Genomic DNA, 27,992 nt, shown 5'->3' with positions numbered 1-27,992 from the left:
TCAGACAGCCGTGGATTGCTTGATGCTGTGGAAGCTGACACGGGTGGGGGAGGTGGGGATGGACATGGCCCTTGCCACGCGGGCACGGATGGAGTGCTTGTCCTGCCACCGGTGCCAGCGCTTGCGCACGGCCGATCGCACCTGGGCGGGATCAATCAGGGACATCGGTCATCACACAGAGGCACCAGAGGCACTGGCCATCCTTCTCCTCAGTCCTCCAGCCAAAAATGGATAAATGATATGTGATTTGCTAACAAAATAGATTCATGCAGGGTAAACTTTCCTGAGTCAGCAAAGGTGTGGGAGCGTTTGGAGGAGGCAGAGGAAAGAACTGCCCAAATATCTGGCCCCAGGATTCACTTCTACTCTCCTTTGCTTTCTGCTTTGTGTTTTGGGGCAGAGCCTGGGAGATATCCTCATCCATGTGCAATCCACATGTGTATGGGGCTCACCCTGGGGAAGGATTTCCCTGGGATGGGGAGGGCCCTTGGCTTTGCTGCACCAAATCACACAGGTGCACCATGAGAGCATCTGTTCTTGGAGGTGGATTTTCCTCCTCCAGAGGAGGAGACAGACAGTAGCTATTCCTGTCTGGGCAAAATCTGGGGCTGCAGATGTACCTGGGGCTGGAGGTGAAGCACCAATTTTGATCACCAAAGACCTTTAGATGGGGAATTAGGGACTAGCACCCTCCAAGCCCTGGGCAGCAGTAGAGCCTTTTACTGAACTTGTCTGCTTGCAAGGAAGGGTGTAGACCCCCACAAAAACCCCAGCCCATTGTGCTCACCTCACTGTTCAGGAAGCAGTAGAAGACAGAGACGAAGAAGCCCTGGAAGGAGACAAGCAGCAGAGTCACAGCAAACAGGTGCCCCCGAGCCCGGCGCTTTGGAACAGCTCTGGGGTTTGGGGATGTCTGGTTTTGGGAAGGGGCAGAAGCGGGATGAGGCATCAGCCACGATGGGCTCCTCCTTGGTGAGAGGACTGGGGTGGGAACCAGTGTGAAGGACCATTACCTGGAAAGACTCCAGAAAGGAGTTGAAGTAGATGAAGACTATCCTGGAGATCTCATCCTCCCCGGGGTTGACAAAGAACAGCATGTAGGTGATCCCCAGCAAGGGCAGCAGCACCAGTGTGGCCTTGACTGCTTTCCTAGGGACAAAACAGGGACCTGAGCTGCTACAGTGCAGCCCTGGCCACAAGGACTCTGCCCATCCACTCCCAGCACCAGCATGGCTTGTACTGGTCTGCTGGCACTTGAAAACCAGTGAGTAGGGGAGGATGGAGCCAAGCTGGGCTCCATCCATTGGTTTTCCAGTGCAGCTCCCAAGGAACTGGGCTGGTTTGAGCACTTGGCCCCTGCTCTGCTTCTCCACCCAGAAAAGAGCAGTGGAGACCAGAGGCCTGACCTTGAGCTGGCATGGAATGATTGCTTGGCTGATCTACAGCTCAATTAAAAAGGAATTAAGGAGGGTATAATAACTCACACCCTTCAACACGAGTTTGTGAAAACCGTATCTCAGGTAATTAATTTGATATCTTGATGAAATTACAAGTACAGTTTGTGAAAAGTCATAGTGCTAATACAGAGAGTGTGGGAAGGATTGGGGCTTGGCACCTCATTCCTTTGGATTAGGGGACAAGAACAATGCCAAGTCATCACTTTTTGCTTAAAAATCCTGTTAATGGACAGATTCCAACAGTAGATGGTCATCCTTGGAGGGTCTGAGCTGGACAGGGAGGGGGGCTGGGACATGTTTTGCATCTCTGATTTAGAGGGGAGAACAGTCCCTGGCACAAATGGGCTGATGACAGGGAGGAGCTGGAGGGAACCAAGGACAGGAGATGGAAAACTGCAGTGTAGCACATTCACTGGTATAGCTTTCTCAATAACAGAACCAGAATTTTTCCTTTCTCAGCTGAAAAAGCCACCCTCCACCTCAAAACGGCTTCTCTTGACCTGGTACACCATGAGATTCCCCAATTCCTGCCCACAAAATGATCCAGACAGAGACAATGATGAAGCCCAAAGTGTCTTCTATCCCAGGTACTCTGGGGAGCTGCTCTGACCATGCACCTCTTACTGCAAAATATTCCCCAACAGGCAAGGAGGGGTTAAATCTTGCTGCCTTGTGCTGTGGGAGTACTGTCTTCTTCTTTACAAGGTGGTGTTGCGGTGGCATCGATTCATCAGCTTCCTCAGCTTTTGCTTTTCTGTCAAGCAGTGATTTAATTCTCACCTCCATGCCAGGATTTGCAGCTCCCAGCCTGGAGAGCTTCTCAGGTCCCACCAGAAAAGGCTTTTGCAAAGAGACTCAAATCCCAAGAGTTCACTTCAAAGGCAGAAACAGCCATCCACACTCTACATCACTGGTAGATTTAATGACCATGTGCCTCCAAAGAGCATTTGAGGTGCTCTTAGGTGTCTCTCCATGCTCCCATCCCCTTGCTACCTGGCTAATGGGGCTCTTCCCATCCCCACTAATCATGAGAGAACCCAGTTCCTAGGTTGGCTTCCAGCAGGATCGCTCATGCTCTTACCTGTATTGGATTGTCTCTGACGTGGTTGAAGCTCGGAGCTTTGTCATGAGGATTCGGACAATGTTGAATAGAAAGATGAAGTTGATCTGGAGGAACAGGGCCACTGCTTAGTGTCTGCTCCCTCAGTATATCCTCCCATCTCCTCTGCAATGACGGGGCGGGAGGGGGACCAGGGCAAATGGGAAAGTTTCCTCTTGAACCTGATCTATTGCCTTCCATGCACCATGAGAGGATGTTTGCCTTTTTAAAAAACACTTGAATAATAAGATTTAGGAGTTTGGTCAGGAGATCAGGGCAGCAGGGCGTACCAGGAGATTGCCAAGGAAGGACAAGTGCTAGAGGAATGGCTGAAGGTGAAAAAGCAGAGGGAGAGGAAGAATCTAAGGTAGCGAGTGGCTGCCATTACATCCAGGGTCCGCCTGGTTGCTCTCTTGGCTGCCGAATTGCTAATGAGGGAATGGGAAGGAATCTTTGGAGCTGAGCACAATTGACAGGACTTAGTAGTGGCCTGGCTGCCTGTCTGGCTAAGAAATGGGAAGCAGGATCAATTATTCCATCATTCCAGTGAGTTTTACTCCCTTGAGCTTTCTCAGCATTGGCCAAGGAGGAGGGAATAGTTTTGGGACTTTGTGCATGGCTTTCCCCCTGCACACACAGGTTGGACCCCCAGCTTGTGACCTGCCACCTCGGCTCTTCTTTGTCCCTCCCCAAAAGACAAAGCCCCATCCATGTGATCAAGCACAACTACTCAGCTGGGGACCAGGAACAGAGAGGTGGAATCAGGTACAGGTAATGGAGTCAAGGATCCCAAGCTTCTGCAAATGCTTGGCAAAGCATCCACCCACACCCAAATAGTGCCATGGCAAGGATGGAGGGACCTACTGATGCATGTTGGAGGCTGATGATGGGACACCCCTGTTAGAGGGAGGTTTCCAGGCTCCTTCTGCAGCCCACCCCAAGACCAATATTGCTCAAGGGGCAGTTTGTGTGAGGGGCAGTGCTGCTGTGCGGCAGCAGAACCAGCCCCAGCAGAGTGAAGCTAAAGGAGGGGGCAATACTCTGTACAGAAGCAGCTGTGACCCAGCTGCACACAGAAGGTCTCCATTTAGCACACAAAAGGTCAATTTCCTCTTACCAGAAGCACCAGGATCATGGGGCCTTGGTAAATGTAGTCAGTATAAACACCTGCTCGCTTCCCAAACCAGCACCTGCAAGGCAAGGACAAGCCTGACATGGGAGTGACCTGGATAGACTCCTGTCCTTGCACAATCTCTGTAAGTCGCTGTCTGTGAGGTGAAAGCACTAAAACTCAAACTGCTGCAGCCATTGTGAAATAGCTTTCGTGGGAACTCAGTAAAAGGAGGTGCATGTGACTTGTGGGAGTGTTTATGGGCCCCATATGGCTGTGGGAGCTGGTTACTGCAGGACAAGCAGGGACACCCTCCTCACAAAGGAGGTGACAGTCCCCACTCTGTTCTGCATGGGGGCAGCCTCACCTTGCATCCTGGGGGCAGTTTTGGGCACAACAATGTAAGAAAGATCTGAAGCCATTAGAGAACATCCAAAGGAGGGACATGAAGAAGGGGAGCAGTCTGGATGGGCCACATGAGAAGCAACTGAGAACACTTGGAATGTTCAGCTGGGGCAGAGGTGAATGAGTTTAGACTTCATCAGGACCTGCAGCTCCTCCCCAGGGGGAGCCCCCATCTCTGCTCCCTGTGACAGGGGCAGGACCCAAGGAAATGGTCTGAGGTGGTGTCACAGGGGAATTTGAGATGGATATCAGGAAAAGTTCTTCCCCCAGAGGGTGCTTGGGCGGTGAACAGGATCCCCAGGAAATGGTTACAGCCCTGAGGCTGCCAGAGCTCCAGGAGCTTCTGGGCAATGTTCTCAGGGATGCACTGGGTGGGACTGTTGGGGTGTCCGTGCAGAGCCAGGACTCAGAGTTGATGTTCCTTGTAGGTTCCTTCCAGCTCAGGATATTCCATGATTCCCCATAACCTCACACACAGGTCTGGGTCAGCTCTGTCCTCTCTGTCCTCAGCAAACCCTGCAGGAGCTCACTCAGGTGTATCCCTGCCCTGGGAGCACCTTGTCAGGGTTGTTCAATCAGTGCCTGTGTGAGCAGCGTGGGACTTCTGCAGTCGGTAGGGAAAATTACCTCTGGAAAACAGAACACGCTGCCATTCATCTCAATGGGCTCCTTTCAACTTCTCACTCTGGGATGAACTCTCAGGTACCTGTTAAGACCTTCATCAGCAGGTGTCTGTGAAAATGGCTCAGGTGGGGGTAATTTAGATCTCTGCTGGTTAAAACCCAGCTCCCTTTAGCAAACCTATTGTAGGAAATCTGGTATATCTTTCTCCCCTTAAAATCACATTTGCCTTTTGAGGGGAAACCAGCAGGGGCAGGGCTTGTGCTACAGAGAGGTGAAAGGTGGGATAAAAGAAAGAATGGAAGAACATTATCCTTTTTTTCTTCCCTGACAGAATTCCTGACATAACTGTTCCCTGAGGATTTGGGATAGAAAGAAGAATAGAGGATAAGAGCAATCAGGCTCACTTTTCATTGTCGTAGTAGAGCTTCCCAATGGCCCAGGCAATGATGATGGGAAAGGGGATACCTGCAGAGGAACACACAGGTGAGTCTCAGAGGTGCAAGGTCGCCACAAAACCACACCATAACTAACAGGGGTTTTCTCACACAAAAACCACCCAGTAAGATGAGGTGTCCACGCAAATCAAGTGTCCATCCTCCTGCCTCTGGCACCCTTTTTGCAGCTCTTTGAGTGAAAGCAGAGTTGGAGCAGAGGCTGGAGGGGGCACCAGCCATCACTACAGCCGGGGTACCCCTGGGTGAGGGGAAGGCTGGCACTCACACCAGCCGATGCAGATGAACATCCACTTGCGGAGCTTGTCCGTGGAGTACGTGAGCACGATGGCCGTGTGCAGGTAGCAACCCTCGCCGAACATCCAGAAAAAGTTGGTGACATGGAAGTAATTGTAGGCAGCAGTGACCAAGCGGCACCAGACCTGTCAGGAGATGTGGAGCCTGTTGAGCTCTGTGTCACAGTGGTGCAATCGATGCACAGAGCAGCACTGACCCTGGCAGAGCAATCAAACCTGTGTTTCTCATACACAGGGTGTGCCTGCCAGCCACCAGCCAGCCCTATATGTTCTCTGAAACTGCTTTTGTAGCCACATTTTAGTGACTTCAGCCTGAAGAAGGGTAGGTTTAGGGAAGAAATTCTTCCCTGGCAAGGTGGTGAGGGCCTGGAACAGGTTGCCTAGAGAAGCTGTGGCTGCTTCATCCCTGGAAGTGTCCAAGGCCAGGTTGGATGGGGCTTGGAGCAACCTGGGACAGTGAAGGTGTCCCATGGCAGGGGGGTTGGAACTAAATGATCCTTAAGGTCCCTTCAGCCCCAAACCATTTTGCATTTCTGTAATCTCCAGGGTCCTCACACTCCCCAGCTGCTCAGGACTGGGCTCAGCCTGGAAGAGCTGCACCTACCACGTTGCTCTCATGCACCTCTGGGTTCATGGTGAGCTGCACCACGAACCACGTGGCATTGCGTAGGATGAAGGCTGTGATCAGGTTCCAGTGGATGATGTTTCTCAGGCACCGGATGCTCCTGGAGAGGGGTGGAACAAGGCACCATCAGAGCGGGGGGATTGGGGACAGTGCTGTCTGTGCAGCTGAGTGTCTCTGTTGGGACCCCAAGGGTGACCTGCTGGGACCATGCCCTGGGTGAGGGGAGCAGGGAGAAGAGCAGGAGGTGGAAGGCACCAAGGAGGACCCTCTGCCTCCGTAACTAGATGCTTTAAAAAAGCAGCAAAAGAAAAACAGCCCTGAGATAGGCAGGATCCCTCCAGCCTGGAGGGCAATGTCTGTGGCAGAGTAGATGGCAAAGCAGAGGAGCTGGGTCCATCCCTGCCAGAGATGACCTTGCAGGAATACGGCAGCAGGTTTGTTACTCACCGCAGGCGCATGAAGAGGACAAAGGCCACGAGGAGGGCCCCCAGCGAAAGACAGTGGCCCAGGTAGTTGATGATGACAGCGATGTGGTAGTGCAGCTTGCTCTTCTTCTGGGAGTGGGAGAGATGGGCAGAGGGTCAACAGCAGCCCTGGTACTGGCACAAACCCACCTCCTCCACCACATCACCTTTGGCAGCTGCACCTCAAATTCTGGGCCCTTTTTCAGGAAGCAATTGGAGCTCACCCTGGGACAGGACAGTGGGAATGGAAGGAGATGGGGCTAATGTGGGAAGGAGAGGCACTAGCCTGGTTTCACATCTCACTTGTACCAGAGTAGCTCACAGGACAGCTAAATGCTGCAACTTCCCAACCCCTCCCCTGGGGAAACCCTGCTGGAATTCAGTTGAGCTCACTGGAATTTTATATCTCAGTTCATCCCCCACTGCCCTGGGGGCAACTGAGAGGCTTGGATGAATTTGGACAGAGGAAAGTGTGAGTGATAATTGAATTAATTGATCACTCCTGCTCTTAGGCACTCATCCAATCAGTAAATAAGCAATTAAGTGAGTGAAAAAACATTCATGGCAAGAGATATCAGCATTTTAAATATCAGAGTTGATATCAACTGCAAATGAAAAGCTCATATCTCTTCTCTGCTTCAAGGGGTGGCTTGATCTGCTCAGGGGCTTGATCCCTATTTTTGTATGTCTTTCATCTTCCTAAATATCTCCTTTATTTCACTGCCAGCAGGGAAGGATGGGGTTTTCACTGAGTGTCAGGAGAGAGCTTCAGGAAAGTGACAGGGCTGATCTGTACCCAGAGGCCATGGGGACCTCACCCTGCTAATCCTCTTGGATTTTTAATGGGGATGGAAACAGGCATGGCTTTATTTCTGATGGGGAATAAAAATGCAAATCAAGAAGGGGTCATAATTGCCACATGCCAACTTTATCACTCGAATGTTGCTGCATGCTCAGCCCTCAGCTCCCATGGGCCATTCCTGGCCTGGATGCTGTTGCCTTTCAAAACTCCATCATCTGTCTCTTGCACTCCTGCCAAGAGCGCCCAGGGACTCCCAAGCTCCTACCTCTTCACTGAGGATCTCCTGGCACTGGGAGTAGTTGACACGTGCTGCCCAGCTCCCGTTTGCAAGGCATTCCCTGTACCCATTATCTGAAAGAGAAGATGCCCATCCAAGGGTTAACAGAGCATGGGGATGGGCACAGGCATGTGACCTGACTGTCACTAATGCAGGGCACTGGCATCAGGCCAGGCCTGGCATCTTCTGCTGTGAAGGCAGCTCAGCTACTGCCTTGGTCACAGCTGCAGTACCAAAATTCTTGGAGTATTTCAGACCCACTCAAGAGCTTTGGGTCTGCAGCAGCCCTGCCCTTGGCACTGGGGGACCCCAACACCTCCTCACCACACACAGGGGTGCAGTGGAATCAGCACCAGTTCTTCTCTTCTCTTCTCTTTCACTCTGCTGTTTGCTTGGGTGATCATGTCCAGTCCAGGCTCTCTGCTGAGATGGCAGCATGAAGTTTCACTTCTCTCCCTGAATTAGGAGCTTTTTTGCCTCCCAGGAAGGACAGTAGGTGTCAAGGCTGACTAGGAAGGAATGGCCCAGGCACCCCAGAGAGTCTGTCATTGGTGTCAGCAGTGGGGCAATGCTAGCACTGGGGTGAGACCAGGCTACCATTACAGGAGGCTGTGAGCCTCATCAGGGGCCTGGGATTAATGCACAGAGGCTGCTACAGCGGCACCACAAAGCCGGAGCTGTGTGTCTGTGCCATCCTCCATGCCTGCAAGAATGCGCAGGATGGAAAAATCTATGTTTTTTGTGAGAAGCAAGGTGTTTCTTTCATCAAAAGCAGCACTTGGGTGGTCAGAAACTCAACCTTATGCTAGGCATGACTTTGGGCACTTTTCATATCACTACATCCTCTACTCCCAGCATGTCCCTGGCAGTGACAGTGCAAACACCTGTGCCAGGAAGGGAGGGCATTCAAAGTCTCCCAGTCTTTGCTCAGCTGGAAGCTTCAGGCCCCTGTACCACCTCCAAGGGCAAGGCAGGATTACTCCTCTGCCTGTGTCCCCAAGATGGGGACATCAACCCTCTCCTCCTCCCAGGACCTGGTTATAAACCTGCTTCTCTGAAACGACCCTCCCTGAAATCCGGGGCCTGAGGCGCTGTTTTCCTAATGGTCGATGAGCTTTGTTCCCAGAGGTGTATATTGTCACTTGTGTCCCAGCACCCTCAGGGCTGCCCCTCTTACTGGTGGTGTTGTACCGCACGCCATAGAAGTACTCGGGGCAGGGCCGAGCCACCAGTTGTCCCACAGCGCTGCGGGGCCAGCATGTGCCGATCAGGTCCACTGAGGCGTTGCACTGGGGACCTGCAAGGACAAAGTGCACAGGGTTAGCAGAGCTCTCTGGGCCACCATGGGCCGCTTCCAGGCTGCTGAAAGGTCAGGATTTGCCTGGAGAGCTGAGGCTGCTGCATCAGCTGGTGGGTCACCACAAGCTCAGCCCCCAGAAAACCCTCATGGCAGACACCAGATGGGCCCTGTGCAAGACTTGCAGGGGCCGGTTGAATCATCATGGCCATGACTTGTAGCAGTGGGAACAAAGCAACACAGACCCTCTTATCAAAGGAGATGGCCTTATTGCAAAAATTGGCCCCTTTTTATACCTCTAATCTCCACTTGACATGACTGAAACCAAACCGAGGCCTAACAGAAAGAGGGCACCCATTGGCTGGCTCAGCTGCAGCGCTGCTGTCCGCACATCCTATCACCCAATCAGCTTCCTGTGCATACACTGTCCATGCGTTCTTTCAGCCAATCAGCTTCCTTCTCATACCCTGTCCATGCATTCCTTCAGCCAATCAGCTTCCCACTCATACACTGCCCATGTGTTCTTCCAGCCAATCACAATCTCACTCCCAGCTTGACTCTCCTCACTCATAGCTGCCTCTCACCCTCAGCCAACTTCCACCGTCCAGCCTGCAGCTGTGCCTTTCCCACAGGGCCTTCTGGTGAGCATAACCTGAGCAACTTTAACAATTGTAACCTCATATTCTACAATAACTGTTACTCTGGTCCTGTCTAAAACTACTGGCTAAGCCAGTAAACGACTAAAACTACTGGCTAAGCTCAGTTCTGGCAGAAACTTAGTTTTAGACCTGGCTTCCAAGTCCCCTGGCTCTGGTTTCCCAGCTCTGCTCCTTCCTTCAGCCACGATGTTGGCATCCAGCCCCACAACAGGCAATAAGCCAGACTTGCTCTTCCTCAGTGGTGTGTCCACTCTGGTTCTAAGTCTCGCCAAACATCTCACACCTCCTGGCTGCAAAATCTCCTTCCCAGCCATTCCCGTTGGTCTCTTCCAGTCTTTCCCGAGTAGAAAACTCCAAAGCTGCTTCTATTTCAGATTTCAAGGATTTGTGTGCTTTTCCCAGCTACACAAGCGTGCTAACGTAGGCATTAGGTATGCCAGATTGCAGGCTGTTTAATGTATAATTTGTGTATATTTAGAACAACATGTACCATAGCTAAATATGTCCCAGCCTGATCTCACAGTGAGGTCGGAAGCACAATGGCTACAATATCCATATACTACAATCTAGGGTAAGCAGAAAATGGGTGAGCAGGAGATGCTGGAAGAGGCAGAGTTTAGTCCAAAACACTCCTGGGTACCAGAGACGTTTGTGCTGCTTGCACAGAGACAGAAATTGCCACTTCCTAATACAAAACACCCCAATTCACAGCTCCTTGGGTGCGAAAACACAGCATTTCCCCTCCCCCTGGATTTGTGGTTGTTATTTGAATGCCTTTCCCAAAAATTCCTATGGATAGAGCTGGCTAAAGAGTGACCAAAGGAAAAGAAGCAAAATACTGTTGATGATGATGATGAAGGTTTTTATGGAGGAATATTTGTTTTCATCAATTATCAGAAAAATTGACTCCTTGTTATTTTGTGATGTTCTCTGAGAAAATTTTCAGGGCTTTCAGTGTCTTCAAATATCTTAGTAAGGGAAAACAGCTTCCAAGCATGTGAGCTGGGGAAGCATCAGAGCATGGTGAGTGTTGCCTTCTGCCTCCCATAGCTTGTAGGAAGAAATTAATTTTAACAATGACCTTTGTTTTAAGCTTTGCTAATGTGTAGGGTTGCTGTGGCAACGTTCCCTTTACGTTAACTGTTTTAAGCCTGTATTTTGTAGGAAACAAGATGCCTTTTATCACATGTATGTGTGTGCCTTTCTGCATCCATTTGAATTTATTGAGCTCCTTTGTTGTTCAGACCCAAATTTGACAGAGAAATAGAGGGTCACAGTTTAAAATTTTATGGTAACAGTCATCCTTGTAAGGAAAAAACAACCAGTAATTACTTGAATTAAGGACAAAGTTAAATTGCAAGTGCTCTCCCTGTTAGCCACTGAGGTGAGAAGCTGCTTGAATGTCTGGAACAGGAAAGGCTTCACTTGGAACAATGCAACACAGGAAAATGGGGCTTGCACAGTACTAATGGGCACAGCAGCTCATGCAGCTATCACAGCCCCTCACGGGGACTGCTAGGGCTGGGCACAAACTCCATTTTCTTTGCATATTTTTTTTTTTGCCTCAGTTCCCCTCCTGCATTTCAGGGTCTGTTCTGGGGGCAAACAGAGATTGCTCAAGGAGGACAAACAGGAAGAGTGAGTAGTTAAAAAGTCAGCAGGGCCAGAGAGCTCTCCACCAGTAAAACAAACCCACAGCAATGCCATTAATAACCAACCCAAGAGACTCATGGAAATGATGTAGCCAGACAGAGGTACAACATTGTGTGATACATCTGCTCGAGGCTGGATTGAATATCTTCACATTTCTCCAAGGCACTTGGTGGGATGCTGCTTGGCACTCCCATTAGAGCATGACAGGATCCCACCAGACACCAAATCCAGTGGGTCCCACCGGTCCCACCACAGGGAAGGTGCACCAGCATCACCAGGAGCTCAGCTCTGCTTGTCCCATGGGTCGGGCTGGTGCTGTGGGGGGACATTGGGGGCTGCAGGCAGATGAGGAGATGCTCAGCCAGGCTGTTGGATGCTCCTGGACCTCTCCCTGTGCTTCACCCCCATGCTGCCACTGGCAGCATTTGGAGCTCTGTCCCACCAGGTTTTCATCTAGTGGGTGGCCACAATATTTTCCCAGGCTCACACTGAGAAAGGCTTGAAGAAAGCAGATGCTGCTCTTTCTGCTCTCTCCAGCATACAGAAAGAGAGAAAAAACCTCTCCTGATGGGGAAGTGATAAGTAAAACAGTGAAGACAAAGAGTGCCATGAGGGCTGCAACATCCCCTTTTGTCACAGACATCCTTTTCACTAAAAATCCTTTCTTTAGGATTTTCCCTTCTGGGAAGCTGAGGCCCCAGAAAAAGAATGCAAACAATGGTTATCTGCTGCTGTGGAATGCAACAGGTGCATCTGTGATTGGCCCATCTTGGATGTTTACAATTAATGGCCAATCAAGGACTCAGCTCTCTTGGACAGAGTTGGAGAGAGCTCCTTTGTTATCATTCTTTTCCATTCTTAGCTTAGCTAGCCTTCTGAGAACTTTTCTTTCTATTTTTTTAGTATAGTCTTAATGTTATATATATATCATAAAATAATAAATCAAGCCTTCTGATCATGGAGTCAACATTTTCGTCTCTCTCTCATCCTGAAAACCCCTGTGACCATGGTCACACCCTTTGCCCAGCACAACTCCCTGCTCCAGCTCCCCCCGAATGGCACCTGGCTCCCAGCATTCAGGGCACTGTTTAGCATGGAAATATGTGTCAGTACTAAATGCTTCCTTGCATGCTCGACAGCCCATCCATGTCTGCAGGGGGACTGTTCTCCAGGTTCTGCACCCAGGTGCTCCAGCTTCTCAGCTCCATTGGCAGCACAGGTTTGGTCTTTGCAGATTTACAGCATGAAAGGTCAGTGAATTTCCTACCTGCACTCAATTCCCCTAATTGGCTTCTTCCCACACAGAAACATGGTGTTTGGAGGAGGAAGGAGCAGCCCCTACTTTGAGACAGGGAATGTGGCACAGGGGAAGTCGCTCCAATCCCTTCTCACCCTATTGCCTTTGCGTTGTGCTGCTCTGAAGCATAAAGCTTCTTCTGAAGAAAGAAGTGTGTGTCCAGGGACTTACACTGAGACAACAATATCACAATAACTGTCTCAGGATAACTGTAGCAATATCCCATCTGTTTCTAGAAAACATGCTTCTCCAGCCTGCTCCCACCACTCACAGAGACCTTCAGGATGGCTCTGAGCTGTGACACCTGACAGGGTAAAATTCTCCACTCCCAGCTAATCTGCCAAGAGATTTTGACCAAATGGAGTATGGAGCATATTTACCCTGGTCCAGCAGTACCAGACGTGTTGCCACAGTGCTCTTGAGTTGGTGCCAGGAGGTCTGAAGTATTATCATACCATCAAGCCATTGCTGGGATGCTCTGGGGAGGAGTAAAGCAAAGCACATAACTGTGCTGGTAAACACATCCTGCTTTACACTGGGCAGAGCTGTGCACCAGCACAACGTCCCAGTTTGCTGCCGTGCACAGACACTCTGAGGGGTGGAAGGATGAAGCCTCTGTCCCCTTATACAATGCAAAGGGGCTAGGAGAAATGATGGAAATCTGAACTACAGGCTCATTCCTGTGGCTGGGAGTGATAGGGTTATTTATCTAAGGTGTCTCAAGAGCCTAACAGCTGAAAGTTGCTAACTCATACCACTACCTGTCCTGAGCTCTTCTTCAACCACAGTTATCTCTGTCCAGCCCTGATGTCCTCTGTGACTGCATTGCTGCTGCTGCCTCGAGCCTCTGGCTCCCTGAGAGTGTCCCCTGTGTCTCTGCTGCAATATTTGCATTTGGCAATCAGGGCTTCATCTCCACATCTAATCAAAATACAACTCACTGTGATGTCTGATGCATCAACTGTGAAATTGCACAAAAATCTCTCTGTGCCTCCCAGGCAGCTCCACCAGAGTGGTGAAGAAGAAAGACCCATTTCACACCTTATTGCCCCAAAACAGGGGCTGCCTTTGGGGGGATGCTTTTACTTCCAGGTGCTGAAGTGCCAGGGAGGGGTGGCTGGGTCGAGCTGCAGAGTCACTCAGATGTTAAATGCTTGAGTAGCACCTTGAGGCATTGAGGGAAATGGCACTGGGGGAGAATTAATATTAACCTGGGGTAGAAATTGGGGTGGTGGAGCTGTTTGCCTTCACTGTGAGCAGGGGGTCGGTGCTCAGGATGGCTGGGAGCAACTGTGGCTGCCTCAAAGTAGATCCTTGCTTACACTCTGCCTCCAGCATTGCTTTCAGTGGCATTGGGGGCTTTTGTTTACCTTTGTAAGACTCCAGTCCTTAAAAATCCTCCCAAGCATTCAAGTTCCATGCTCCTTGATGTAAAATAATTACCCAGGCTAATTAAGCATTATGATAGCTATGGGCCATTGTAATGAATTTTTGACTTGTTGCTATTCACCATCACTGACTGTCCCCTCGGGTCTTTGCTGCTGCTCTGGAGAAAAACAAATAAAAGGCACCAAACCTACCTTGTGCTGTTGGTATCTGATGCATCTGCTCAATGCTGTCACTGATGATGATCCATGTACAGATTTACAGCATATATATATATGTGTGTGTATGTATATATATATGTATATATATGTATGATATGTATATATATGTATGTAATATATATGTTTGTAATATATCTAATGTATATAATGCATATAATGTATATATTTGTATAATGTATATAATATAGCGGGTTGTGTTTGGGGCTTATCTTGTTCTCCTGACATGAACCACAGTGTTTGGAGTTGTTTTATAACTAAGTGTGGCAGGAAGTTCTTTATTCCCTGGGGTTGGCTGGGATCTGGTGGTGGGTGAGTGAAACATCAAAACCCTTCCCTGGCAGTTTTCCCAGCAGAGCCTTCTAGTTTGGCTACAACTGAACAGTCTCTGGCAGTAACTTCACTGCATCGAATCCAAAGTACAGTTTAACTGCTGTAGCTGCTACTCACACTGGGATGTGCCAGGACACAGTTTCCTACTGGAGAACCTCTTCATCTTCCCTCTTCCACTACAGTAAAATCTATGAATATCAGTGAAATGCTGTTAGCATTCCTGTTTCCCAGATAATGGAGCAGAATGGCCTTACCGACACCACTGTATGTTTAAATCCACTAGGATTTTCCATATAAAGGAGAGTTTTGTTTCCCAGAACTACCCAGTACCATGTCTCTCCCTCAAGTCCCTGCCTAGACTGCATCTTTAACCCTTTCTCAGCTCCTCATTAATATTTCCGCCTTGGTGGGAGAGATGCCAACGAGACTGAAAAGAGTCACTGATGTGAATTTGACCTTTATGAATTTAAATTCCAGACTCACCCCCGGGGAGTCAGTGAGTGAATGAAAGAGCAGAGGGATGAGGGCTGCTGGAGCAGTGTCAGTGCTTTGGGAGCTGAGCTGGAGTGGGTGGAAAGGCTCTTGGTCAAATTGTCACCTGCTGTGAAAGGTGTTACCAAACTTATCTGATAGTGCCTGTGAAGGATATGTTCTCATCACTCACTGCTTCTTAGCCTAAGGATTTTGCTGTATCTGGAACAATTAGATTTGCCTTATTTAATGCAAAGCTACACTCCCCCCCTTGAAAAAACCTTCAGTTAAAAACCCACAGACATTTCTTTTTTTCTGCTTAGCTTTGGTGTCATTTTTCTTTGCTTTAGGTGAACTGGCATGAAATGTTTCTTTCCTGACAAGGAATTTTCTGTGCTCCCCTTTCTCTCCTTAGCACACACACAGGATTGAGGATAAGAATTCATCATGATAACAAGCTTAAAGGAATGGATTGTGCAGCCAGGACCAGAGGGGGATGAGAGAAATTGGGTGGCAACTCAATGAGTTGGGCTGATCAAGGCTTGAGAGCTATGAATGGCAAAACAACCCTTTGAGAGTGCTCCGAGCTTGTTCTGCTTGAGTGCTTTCAGCTGAGCTGCTTTGGAAAAGCCTCATTGTTAATTAGTTAGGAAGAGGCTTTCCCGTCTTCTCAAATTGTCCTTTCCCTGTCCTTTCCCTCCCCAGGGAAGCAGTCCTGAAGCTGCAGGAAATGCTTTGCCCCGGTGGATGAGATGACCTTGCCCCTCCCTGATGGACTTCATGACAGGCCGAGAAGCGGCTGCACACAGACCGTGAGGAGTTGAAATCATCAACCAGAGAAATCCATGGTCTGAGTCAGTCCATGGGCTGGCTGGGAGCCTTTGGGACAGCACCTGTCCACATCATACAAGGGATGCTGATCCCCATTGTGCTCCTTTTCAAGCCTAATCTGAGACTTTCATGGCTTGCAGATGTTTGGGGGTGCAGCTGACCTGACTTCCTGAATGCACCACATTGACCTCAAGTCCAGCCTGATATTCCTTCTTCACTGCTGCTGTGGAAGGCAGCTTTCTGATGGAGCATTCAGCTGTGCCCCTGTGTCCCAGTCCCAGCCAAAATCAGGGGCTCAGTGACAGGAATTTTTGATGGATACCTAGACTGTCAAGTTGGAGCACTGCACTGAGCCTGAATTCCCAGGGATATTACCCTGCACTGGGGGCTTGAAGGAAGATGGGTAACACCATGGTGATAAGATGTCAGTGCAAAGGGGCCCCCAGCCATGTAATAATTAGCATGGACTCCATGCATTTACAGAAGGCTGATCAATTATTCTTTATTAAGAAACCCATTGCTTTTTTATACCCTAGTTCACTACAGGTGGACCTAATTGGTCCTTCAATCCAAACACCATCACCATTGGCTAATTAAGAAACCACCCTTTGGTAAAGAAATTGCCATAACACATTTCACATGTTCGCAATACCAGGTGCAGCAAGTGAAGATAAGAATTGTTTCTCATTATTTTTTCTGATCTTCTCACAGCCTTTCCCAGAATGATACCTGTTTCTCTCTGTGGCCAGAGAGCTGCTGCCACAATAAGAGGGCAGGACAGGAGAGCTCTGTGAGGCTCAGGTGCTCCATGCCCTGGGATGACAGTTTGCACCACCTGCACCCCCTGAGCCTGGACAGAACAACCCTGTGGGCCTCCCCCCTCCACACCACTGCTGTGGCAGAGATTTTCCAGCTCAGTGCACATGCTGGAGAGTGCTGGCACCCTGGTGACATCACTGTCCAGCTATTTATCATCTTTAAAACGGAGAGGTGAAGGGACTGGTGACCCAGGAGAGGAGGAGAGCCCATGGTGGGCTATGTTTTGGAGGAGGGATGCTGCACACAGGCATGAGGCTGTGTACCTGTCCATGCATCCAGCAGATCCCCTGATGAGCCACGTGCTGGGGGACTGCTGGGCTTGTGTTATCAGCATGTGTCATTTCCCAAGGGTTGTGAAGACATTAACAAATTAAGTCTCAGGGCCCTGCTGCAATTCTCATTAGCATCATCCTAACAACTCTTCATGTTAAATAGCTCAAATCAAAGTTTCCAGTTTAGTAAATATCCCTCCATAGGAATCACTGTCTCCATCAGGCAGGGCTTAAATGCACCCCAAGGACCAGGACTGGTGCTGAATTCCACTTCCCAGGCAGACATAAGACAATTAGTTTCACTTCTGCCTCTTGTTCGAAGTCCCCTCCTCCAGCTGGAAATGGCTCTCACATATGCCAGCCCCATCCAAATGAGTTGCTCAGGAATTGCAGGTTGCATGTGTAGAAACAATGGGCAATTTGCAAATCTGAAGCCTCACGTTCTCCCCCCTGACAGGGGAGATGGACACTGAGGTGCACTAAATCCTTGTTGTAATCATGTGGATAAATCCACACTGAGCAAAGCCCAATCCTTGCAGAAAGCAGCACTCAGTGCTTGAGGATGGTGGTGATTCCAGGGCAATCAATCAGCAAACCACAGCAGAAGTTCTCCCCCTTTTCTGACCTCTCCCTTGGGCTTGGGAGATTTCAGCAGGGGGTGGGAAAGGCCATGAGCTGGGCATGAGGATTCTCTGGGACCTGCCTGCTGCCCTGGGTCAGGATTTATCACAGCTAAACTCGGCCAAGGACAGGCCCTCGCTGAGCAGAGTGATGAAACCTTCAAGGGAGCAAAGCACATGAGTGATGACTAAGTTTCTTCTCTGACCAGACATCCAAGCATTGCCATTCCACAGGCAGCTTTTGCTATTCCCTGGCTTTCTGCCTCCACCTCGTGGGCTTGGGAAGCTTCTTGCAGGGCACGGTAGCCTGGATTTGGTCAGACACTGGATCAGCGGGTGCCAAGATGGGATTTGTTAAAAAGGAGCTGTTAATGCTGCTATTAATAGGTGGTGAGCAGCCATCCTTCAGCTCTGGGTCCCCATGGCCATCCCTCAGTGCCCAGTCCTGTGGCCATCCATCACCCTGACAGAGAGTTCCTTGGTGCCTGCTCTGATTCTCATTCAGTCATGGAAAATCAACACTGCAGCATCCCAGAGCTGGGGAGAACTTTTTTCCTTGTCCCTGTGAGCTCCACTCCTTCTCACACTTCTCCTCCCCCAAAACTTGTCACTGAACCAGACCTGTCACTGCTGAGGTGACATCCAAGTCACATCCTGAATATAGGCTAAAAGCCAGTTTTGGCACAAGCTCTGACCTCCTTGGATCAAACCCATGTACAATGTTGAGCAGGAGTGGGCTGTCCATGACCCTGCTGCTCCCACCCATCAGGACTGAGCCAGCCCTGGCCATAGCCGTGTCCCCAGAAGCTCTTTGTGACTGGTGGCCTCCCAAAGTGCTCAATGGCACCTGTGTAGGAGTGCTGGGGGGGCAAAATTTGGCTGAGCCCAGAGCCATGGTGGCCACACTGCACTGGTGGTGTGGTCTCCACAAAAATTCAAAACTTCCAGTCATCATGCCTGGGCAGAGGGATAGTAGAGGAGGGTGGACATAGGGGCCAAAGTCCTGGCGTCCCTGGGCATGGCATAGAACAGGCAGCCAGCCCTGATGTCTCTTTTTCCATCTCTGCCTCTGCCCAACAGACATTTGTCTGTTTTCATCTCCTGAGATCTGCACCTTCTACCTGCCACCACTGTCACTCTGCAAGGAGGCTACAGCAGCACCAGCAGAGGTGCAGCATCTGCACGTCCCACCTCCCCAAAAAGGATCCATGCAGCAGCAGACGAGCCCAGAGACACCCCTGACACCATCCTGCACGCACTGGCTCCCCGGGGTGGCTCAGCTGGGCTGGGGGACACTCACCAGTGAGGTTGGTGGCGGGCGGCAGGCTCTCGCAGTACTGCTCCTGGATGGAGGCTGCCACCGGGCTGTCCCACAGGAGGAACGCCTGCAGGGACAGAGCAGACAAGCTGGGGTTATCTGTGCAATGTGCTGCTTCCCCTTCCCCAAAAGCCTCTTTGGGTCAGATCTGAGCGTGCCCATGTCTGGGTGGGTACCACCCCCAAACTTGCACGATGGACATGCACCATTTACAGGATGGCATCCTGGGGGAATTGTGCTTATCTGAGCTGAAGGCTGGGGGACAGCTCTCTGTTTCCCACCCAGTTGTCACTGACATCTTTTGTGAAAAATCCTTTCTTTGGGATTTTTCCCTCTTCTGGGAAGCTGAGGCCCCAGAAAAAGAATGTAAACAATGGTTATCTGCTGCTGTGGAATGCAACAGGTGCACCTGTGATTGGCCCATGTTGGATGTTTACAATTAAAGGCCAATCAAAGACCGAGCTCTCTCTGGGACAGAATCAGAGAGAGCTCTTTTGTTTATTCATTCCTTTTCTATTCTTAGCATAGCAGCTTCTGAGACTTTTCTCTCTATTCCTTTTAGTATAGTCTTAATGTAATATATATCATAAAATAATAAATCCAGCCTTCTGATCATGGAGTCAACATTCTCGCCTCTCTCTTCACCCTGCAACCCTTGCAAGCCCGGCAACACCCAGTGATCCTCTCCTGCCTTGAATACCCCCCTCAGCAAACCCTTCTGCAGCTCCTGCTGAATCATGGAACCTCTGCTATTTATCATTTTAATCAACACTTTTGGGTTTACCATCTTTCAATCCTGAGACCAGACAGGGGAAACATGATGAGCCTGACACCATGCTTGGATTTTCAATCCCTTACTGAAATCACAGCCTTGTAAGCTGTCAGTGGGAAGATGTTCATACACATCCTTAAGGAGATCTGATCCACAGACAACCAGTATTTTTTTTTAGGAGAATCGTCAAGCAAACACCAACATTCCCATTGAGTTGAAAAGCACTGACCACATCTACCCAGCTCTGCTAAAACTCTGCACAAGGAGCTATTTCGGAAAGATGATTATTGAATTATTGTGCCTTTGCAGGAGTTTGGGGAAACTAAAAGTGAGAAAGGCAATTGCCAGAATGAAGGGATTGCAGAGATGGCAGAGGGATGGTGCTGTTGGTCTCACAATTCACCACAGTGCCAGATGAGGGGAGGACGGGACCTGATATTTTGCAGTAAAGGGTGACACAGGCTCATCCCCTCTCCTCCACCAGCACTAATGGTGGATGAGACTCAACTCCACTTCTTTCACCTTCAGCGAGTGACCAAACCCCCTGGAGAAAAGTCACTGACTAAATGACAGAGCTGCACCCCAAAAGATATCACACACAGATCCCTTGGGGAACAGCCCTGAGGTGTTCCTGAAGGCAGGAAGGGCTGTGCCTCCCCTGCTTGCAGGAAAGCTCCCAGCTCCTTGGGGACAACCACCTCTGCCTTCCCCATCAGCTAGGCTGATTCCTAGTGCCTGACCCCCCTTCCTGAGTGCCATTTACCTCCCAAACTGCTCTGAACACAGAGAAGACATTCCTCCTCTTGTCCTTGAGCCATAGAAACACTGTCTGCCCTTGCTGGCATACCCAGCCATCTTCATGCCTTAGCAAGGCATTAACAGGATTTATTCAGACACAGAGACAAGCTCAGCACCCACTTGCTTTTTTCCAAACAACTGTTTACTGCCTTGGGAAGCTGGTTTTGACAGCAAGAAAGATGTCAGGCAGACGTATAAATGGAGCAGAGAATAGCTGCCTTGTGTGACTGCTCCAGATGACACAGAGGATCCGGCAGCTCAACCCTGCCCTGGTGTGAGAGCTGTTTGGAGCTCCTGGGTGCTGGTCCTACAGGAGCCCCGCACCTCCTGAGTCTCCTTTCAGAACCTGAGACCACACAAACTCCAGACAGGGAGGAATCAAGGTGTAGGGAGTCTTCTCCCCTCTGTGTTGATGCCCACAGCTGGTGCCCACCACACCTGGTGGCTCTTGGCATTGGCAGATGGGACAGAAGGGTTCTACCCAAAAGATGCCTGGGATAGTTTGTCTATCTGAATAGGCTTTCAAGTGTTAATTGGATGTGTTTCTCCTAATCCCAGCCTGCTCCAGCCTGGTAGTGCCCATTCTCCTTCCAGACACAGGGAGAGGTCTTGGCACTGAGCAGCACATGGACCAAGCCACAGCCAGAGAGGAGTGTGGATGGAGCAGTCACTGGCTCTTTGCAGGTTTTGTAAATGAGCTGAAACAGCTACAGAAGGAAGAAAGAAAGGAAAAAAACAATCCCCAAAACAGAACTAATACTAAGAGTTTTTTTACCAGGCTCTGAGTCTTGTCGTACTGCAGTGTGGCCAAAGCTCTTGATAGAGGCAGAGTTTTGCCCCACTCCTGTCAGCACTTTGAGGGGAATAAGCAGGGGTGGTGGCAGCTGCAGGGAGATTTGCCCCAGTGAAAAAAATTCTTATTGCTGGTTGCTGTCTTACCTGTTTTACTCTTTGTGTGTTAGTGCAACCCCTCCCTGTGCTTTTACAGAGAGAACAGGTCAGAGCTCTGTCCTTGAGGAGCTTCTGGTGCCAGAGCATTGCTGCTCTGTAAGATGCCACATGGTGCCCAGCAGGGCCCAGCCTGGCCAGGCTGCAGCCAAGCTCACCTCAAGAGCCCTGACACGGCAGTGGGTCGTGCTTGGGCCAGAGAGGGGCTGTGTTCCTCCACCCTCCTGACCCTGCCTTCACGCAGCCATGGCAGATCCTGCTCTGCAGGCAGGAACACTCTGTGACCTCCCTCAGCCTGCCAAAATCCTGGGGAGCCTCAGCTGAGCTCTCAGCTGTCCGGGAAGGAAGGCAATCTGCTCCTCTGGAAGCAGCCGTTTTGCACAGAGCTCACAGTTCGCCAGGGGAGCTCCTCCCACAAGGATGGATGATGGTTCTGCCAGGAGCTGCATGGACCCCGTGAGTGCCAACAGCTTCTTCTCCATCAGGAGCCACCACTGTCTCCCCTGCTGTTGCCTTAGCATACGCCCAGCTCCCTTCCAGGCTCTGTAACATCTGTGTTTTATACACAGATGTGTGTCACAGCGGTCACAAGCGTTGCAGGATGAAGAGAGAGACGAGAATGTTGACCTCGTGTTCGGAAGGCTTGATTTATTATCTTATGATATATATTACATTAAGACTATACTAAAAAGAATAGAGAGAAAGTTCTCAGAATGCTAGCTAAGCTAAGAATAGAAAAGGAATGAATAACAAAGGTCTGGGTCTCAACAGAGAGACTCAGCTCTGCCATGAGTGGTCAGTAAATCCAAACATTCACCCAAGACCAATCACAGATCTACCTGTTACATTCCACAGCAGCAGATAACCATTGTTTACATTTTGTTGCTGAGGCCACAGCTTCTCAGAAGGGAGAAAAATCCTAAAGAAAGGATTTTAATGAAAAGATGTCTGTGACAGACGTGGTTCTGGTTTAGTATTGGACCTCACAGAGCACCAGCTCCTTCCTTTCATCCCCACATTTTCTGTAGCAGGACCAGCCCCCCCAGTCCTCACTGCACAGCTCAGACACAAAACCCTGACACTGCTCCCATGTTTCCTGCATCCCACACAGAGCAAACATCTGCTGTGGTTGGTGTCCTACCACCCACCGTGCCAGGGCTGTCCCAGAGGGGAAACTGAGGCACTGAGGACCACCTGCCTCAGGTCACTCAAGCTGTGGAGCATTGTGTGGGACAGATTTCTCCAATCTGGACACACCAACCATGTCCTGGTGCCACCAGGGCTCCAAAAAAACCCCAGCTGTTCCTGTGTCTGTGGTGATGGCAGGTCCCCTGGGCCAGGAGATGCAGCATTGTGGACTAGGACAGTGTCAGCTCATCAGCACTGGGAGTCTGGCTGCTGCTGTGAGGGTGAGCAGCACAATCACACACACATGGTGTCAGTCTCTGTGACCTGCCACTGACCTGGCAGAAAAATTCAATTAATAACAATTAGGAATTAATGTCCCCTTGTGGTGCTTTTGCTCTCCAAAGCAATCCATGGACACTAATTAATACATTCACATCCAACTGCAATATCACCCCCTGTACTGTGCTACCCGGAGACAAGCGCGTGTGTCATTGTCATCCCCCCCACCACTATAATGTTGCCTCAGAAAAGAGGGGATCTGCATGTCAGGAAGGGCTGACAGCTCTGAGCACGAGATAGATGCCTTGTAGCCTAATTAGCAATCTAGGAGGTCCAGTGCCGAGGGGCTGTAATTGGAGAGCAGAGCGATTAGCAGGATTGAAGCCTGGCACGAAGCCGTGGGACACAGGGGCTTGCACAGAGCTGGGGAGGGCAGTGGGAGCAGTGGACAGTGGTGGCCACCGTGATCTTCCTGGCAGGGGGGACAACCCCATCCACTCTGGAGTTCCTTTGCTGTAGGGACCTCTCTGACCCACTAGTTCTGCTCCCTGGCTTGGCTGGGCTTGCTGCCCACTACAACACTTGATGTGGAAGAGGAAAGACCTCCTGGAACACATGGGCAGGGAAGGGCTGAGCAGCTGCTGCCCTGGACCTTTGCTGAGGCTCCCCGGAGCATTAGGCTGGAATGGAGCCTGTTCTTGGCTCTGAGCCTGCAGCAAAAGGTGCCAGACATTGGGTGTTAAATACAGTGATGTTAACAGAGCTGGATGCCAACTTCGGGTGGCAGAGCAGCATCAATGGTGTGGGGAGGGAGCGGCATGTCCTGCCAGGACCGCAGCTGGAGGCTGAAGGTGGCCTGCAACAACCTGAAAGACTGAAAGAGCTGCCCCTCAAATGTGCCTGGAGGTGCCTCCAACCCCCCCATGTCTCCTGCCTTCACTGCAAGGGATCTCTTTGCCTTTGTCTCCTCTGGCTTCCAGGCACTGTTTTCTGCAGCTGGGGAGCTCCTTACCTGCTCCACCTTGAGGGCTTTTGCTTGGAAGCATTTGGAACAGTTTCCAAATTAAACCTCCAGGCAGCATCTGGTCCATGAAAAACCCTCTTTACCCCTCTTAGACCTGGCAGAAACCTGCTTTGCCAGCCATGACCTCAGGGCTCCTCCAAGCCCCTATGCTGCCCTACCAAGCCCCCACTGCTCCTTCATTTCTCTTCCAAAGCCCATCCCCAGCCCTGCCATCATTGAGACATCAAGGCAAAGCTCAGGCAATGGAACAAGGCTCAAAGCAAGACTCGTGCGGGGATTTTCCATGGCTGGTGTTACTCAGGGGGAGAGCAGGCAGTGAGAACATCTCCCTGCTCCATCTGGCATTAAAATCGGCAAGTTTATTAATTACTCTGTATTAGAGGGCCAGTCCCTGTGGTGTGTAAACAGGAGCTTTGGTGAGTGCTTTGGTGAGTGCTTTCTTTGGGTTCAAAAACTGTTCTCACAGACAAACAGTTTATTCTGTTTGGAGTCTCTCTCCAAGTGTGCTGGATGCAGATCCTAACAAAAGAATATCAATCAGGACTAAATGAATGCCCTGTAAAAACTGATTTATGAGCAATTAAAGGTTTTCCTGGATTAAGCTCAGGTCTCCCTCGCATGCCATAATAATTCTGATTTCATCTATCTGTCAAGAGAGACATGAATTTTTGGGGACAGGTGAAAAAATGACTAATGGCATTTGGGTGTTGGAAGCTAAAGGCATCATCAAGCTGGGGAAGGGCACGCAATCCATGCAGCTCCTATGGGACCTGGATTTGCAGGGGCAAAGGCTGCTGAGGAAGATTGGAGTGATGGACACAAGCCTGGGGAGGGCTGTTTTTCTTAATTTTATTAAACTGTCCTACAGATTGTACATGTGGAACTCCTGTGAATTGACAGATATTTTCAGTTTGGGATTGGACATTTTTCCTTCCAGCTCTGTTCCAAAACCCTCATCTTGACTGCTCCAAACCTCCTCCTTCACCCATCACCTTTTTAGGTTTGAACATCCACAGTTAAATTCCCCATAATTTTTTTCTGGTTTATTCACATTCACAGCTCAGGAAAGCTTGGCCACACCAAAGCTGCATCTGCCACTGCTTTTCCACGGTGGATAGTGCAGATTTCAGGGTGGAAGAGGGACTGTGATCTGCAAAATACCAACACACTTTGCCCTTGGCCATTGGAATGGAGGCGACTGCTCCTAGGAGGGTGACTGTAGATAAAGCAGAGAAGGAGGGTCTCTTCATAGCTCAGAATACAGTTAGGGAAAAAAGCAAAAACAACAGATGGGCCCTGGGTATGTTATTCCGTCTTCAGAAAGAGCCACCCTCTCCTGAGTGACAGCTCTGAGTGTCGGACAATGGCTCCTGGGCTCTGCTTGGTGTGGTTTGGGGGTTGATTTGGGCTTTCTCTGGGTTCAAGAACTGTTCTCACAGACAAAGCCATGGATGCAGCCTCTCTAAACACTGCAGACTCAATTGCAGCTTGCACTTGTCACTCACAGTGAACTTCTAGGCTAACCCTGTGCAGGATTTTGGGTGAGCAGAGCTGGATTTCAGGGCAGGGTTGAGCTGTGATGCAGGATATTCTGATTGTATTCCTATACATCCTATGGTGACTATAGTGCAGCTATTCTGGGAACAGGCTGTGCCTTTTCCATTCACTTCTTTGCTGGAGATGTGAAACCACAGGGATGATTTCATACACACTGAATCAAGCCTAGCTTTTAAGGAAAGCGAGGACTGGAAGAGATCCCCAGGGTCAGCACGTCCTGCAACTGCAGCTCTGCATCTTATGCAAGGATTCGAGTATGGAAGGGGCAGGGGCTGCTTTTTGGGCTTATTGCTGCTGGAGGTGGTCAAGTGAGAGGAGAGGGGAAACTATCACACCCTCATCATCAATCCCTGATTTTTCATAAAATGCTTTTGCAGTTTTACAAGCCCCAGAAATGTAATTGGCTCCTGACAGAGCTGCAGGTGGACTAGTTTATTTTTAATCACTTTTTTAGTTTGTTTTAATGACTTGCAGGGTGCCAGGGAGCACTTGGCAGCAAGTTTGGCTGCCTGTCTCCTAGTTTGTCTGTCTGACCTCCTGAGGCAAGTCTGTTCAGTAAAGCAACATGAGCAAACCCATGCTGAAGTGGAGGTGCAAGCCAGGTGCATGGGGAACACCTAAACTGTGCCAAACCAGTGTCTGCAGGGGAGGTTTGTCCCTGCTGAGTCTGGGTTGGAGCTGGGCTGCTGCAGGTCTCTGCACTCACAGGCAGGATGCTGCTGCATCCAGGTACACCTGTTTGCAGGGATGCACTCACAGCTGGACTTTCATGGTCCTTTAGCCCATGTTGTCCCCAGGAGAGGGTTGGGACTGTTCTGGAAAAGTATCTGAGTTTTGAATGCGTGTTTATAAGGAAAAATAGACAGCTTGACTGCAAAGGGGGAGATGGTTGTAGATTGGCTGTTTCTTTTTTAAGCCAGCTGGGAGAGGCTTCTCTTTGTCTGGTCTGGTTTTTGTGACCCCCCCCCCCCCCCCCCCCCCACTCCTGGTCCCAGCCCCAGCACAGGGATGGTCTTGTCTCAAACTCTGGAAGGTTTGTGAGGACTTGTTGCTCCACCTTCACAAGGAGAATATCCTTGGGGGACACCTGGGGATGGCACAAGAGTCCCCTGAGCCTAAGGAGCTTTAAAAGAGGATGGGAGCTGTGTCTCACACCTTTGGGCTTCTTTTGGACCACTTTTTACTGACTGAGGGTATTAGGAGCTGTCATGCTCAGTGGCTGTACCACCAGGACATGACCCAGTACTGCACTGGGTCTGTGCTGTAGAAGGACCTGGGCTGGGGGAAAAGATCCTGCCCTGTCTCATCTTTATTTCTTACATCAGAGCCAAAGAAAACCTGAACCAGGGGATGTAACAGCAAAAGAGCTCCCATAAATCCTATCAATCAGGCTTAGTGGGTTGCAGCAATAAGAGAGAGCAGCTGCTCAGAAGAAGAGTTTTTAGAAGCAATACCAACTAGGCAGGGGGTATCCTGGTGCACATCAGCTCTTCTCATCATTTCGTGAGAACTTTCATGGCCCAGAGGAGCAGCAGATGTGTGAGGTGCACAGTGGGGTGCACGGCCCGCAGGGTACGAGCCATAGTGGTGCCAATGGGGAGGGCTCTCCCTCTGCTTTACCTGTTGTTTTAACTCTGCAGTCCCAGCTGGGCCACTGAGACACCATTCTGCAGCCAGCCAGGCAGATTTGCTCTTTTACCCCTCCCTGACACAGAGGTTGTATAAAAAACCTGATCATTTTGTTTAACTGCCACTATAAGCTTGTTCAAATAAAATTCAAGATTTCACTGGAAACCCCTTCATCTCATTTGCCCAGAGTTTGGGATTCAAACAAGCTTTGGGCTGTTTCCCTCCTTGATGAGCCCTCAGGGAGAAGGAATATTGCTTCTGACAAAGCATTTGCATATTGTGCAGAGCTGCAAAATTAGCAGTGGCTACAGTTCCACAGCGATCAAATTAGAGAGAAAGTCTTGTGGTTTGCAGGTGCAGGGTGGTAAAAGAGAGGGTTCCTTAGAAAATTAATTATGGGAGGTAGGGCTGGACTCTGTATTTGCATCGTCCACATCCATCACACCCCCAGAGTGGCCACCCCCTCCCAGCAGCCTGGGAAACTGGTGGCAGCTGGTTTCACTGGGAGGTGCAAGGCTGGGAGCTACTGGGAGCCCTGGGCTGAGCTCAGAAAGACCTGGCTGTAATTTTCCCCCTTTAAATGATCGTTTCACTCACTTCAGCCCCCCTCCCCGATAGTTTCTGAGCATCACGAGCTCTTGCCAAGCCCCAGTGCCTCGACTGGAGGAATTCTCCCGAGGGCCCTTTGTGTTGTGGTTTATCTTTTTACTTTTCCCTTCAAAGAAATTGAAAAGTCACTGCGGAGAACGCGGGCGATGCACGGCGCAGGGGTGATGGGGAGGGGGCAGAAGGGCCCTTTTAGGAGAAGAGGACTAAAAGCATCTTACCTGCAGGAGGAGGAGGAGGGCAGGACGCAGGCTGGGCACCATCCTCAGCTGCCCCTGCGCCCAGCTCCGCGGGGCATGGCTGGCAGCGTCCCCGCTCCTGCTGGGCTGCTTCTGCCGTCGGGGCGAGAATCCTCCGGGCTTGCAGCGAAGGAGCCTGGCGGGTCCCCGCGGGGCTGCGCAGAGGCTGCGGCTCCTTCTGCGTCCCGCTCCTGCCTTTTATAACCTCCCCGGAGCCGGTGCTCCG

The 27,992-nt window shown here is 50.3% G+C and overlaps 1 protein-coding gene across 1 annotated transcript; it reads right to left on the bottom strand.

Moving 5' to 3' along the window:
* CRHR1 (corticotropin releasing hormone receptor 1) lies at positions 1-27,790 on the bottom strand. Its single transcript, XM_059489386.1, has 13 exons — positions 27,749-27,790; positions 18,769-18,853; positions 8,790-8,909; positions 7,601-7,686; positions 6,517-6,623; positions 6,049-6,169; positions 5,417-5,570; positions 5,101-5,161; positions 3,674-3,746; positions 2,539-2,624; positions 1,014-1,149; positions 788-829; positions 1-141 (listed from the first exon to the last, which is right to left on the bottom strand). Exons 1-13 carry the CDS (start codon positions 27,788-27,790, stop codon positions 1-3), a joined length of 1,254 nt encoding a protein of 417 aa, XP_059345369.1.
* Between the last annotated feature and the right edge of the window lie 202 nt (positions 27,791-27,992).

The sequence above is a fragment of the Ammospiza nelsoni genome, chromosome 26, assembly GCF_027579445.1.
Source record: "Ammospiza nelsoni isolate bAmmNel1 chromosome 26, bAmmNel1.pri, whole genome shotgun sequence".
NCBI lineage: Eukaryota > Metazoa > Chordata > Aves > Passeriformes > Passerellidae > Ammospiza > Ammospiza nelsoni.
The sequence above is the reverse complement of the archived record's forward strand: the minus strand, read 5'-3'. Positions and strand labels throughout refer to the sequence as shown.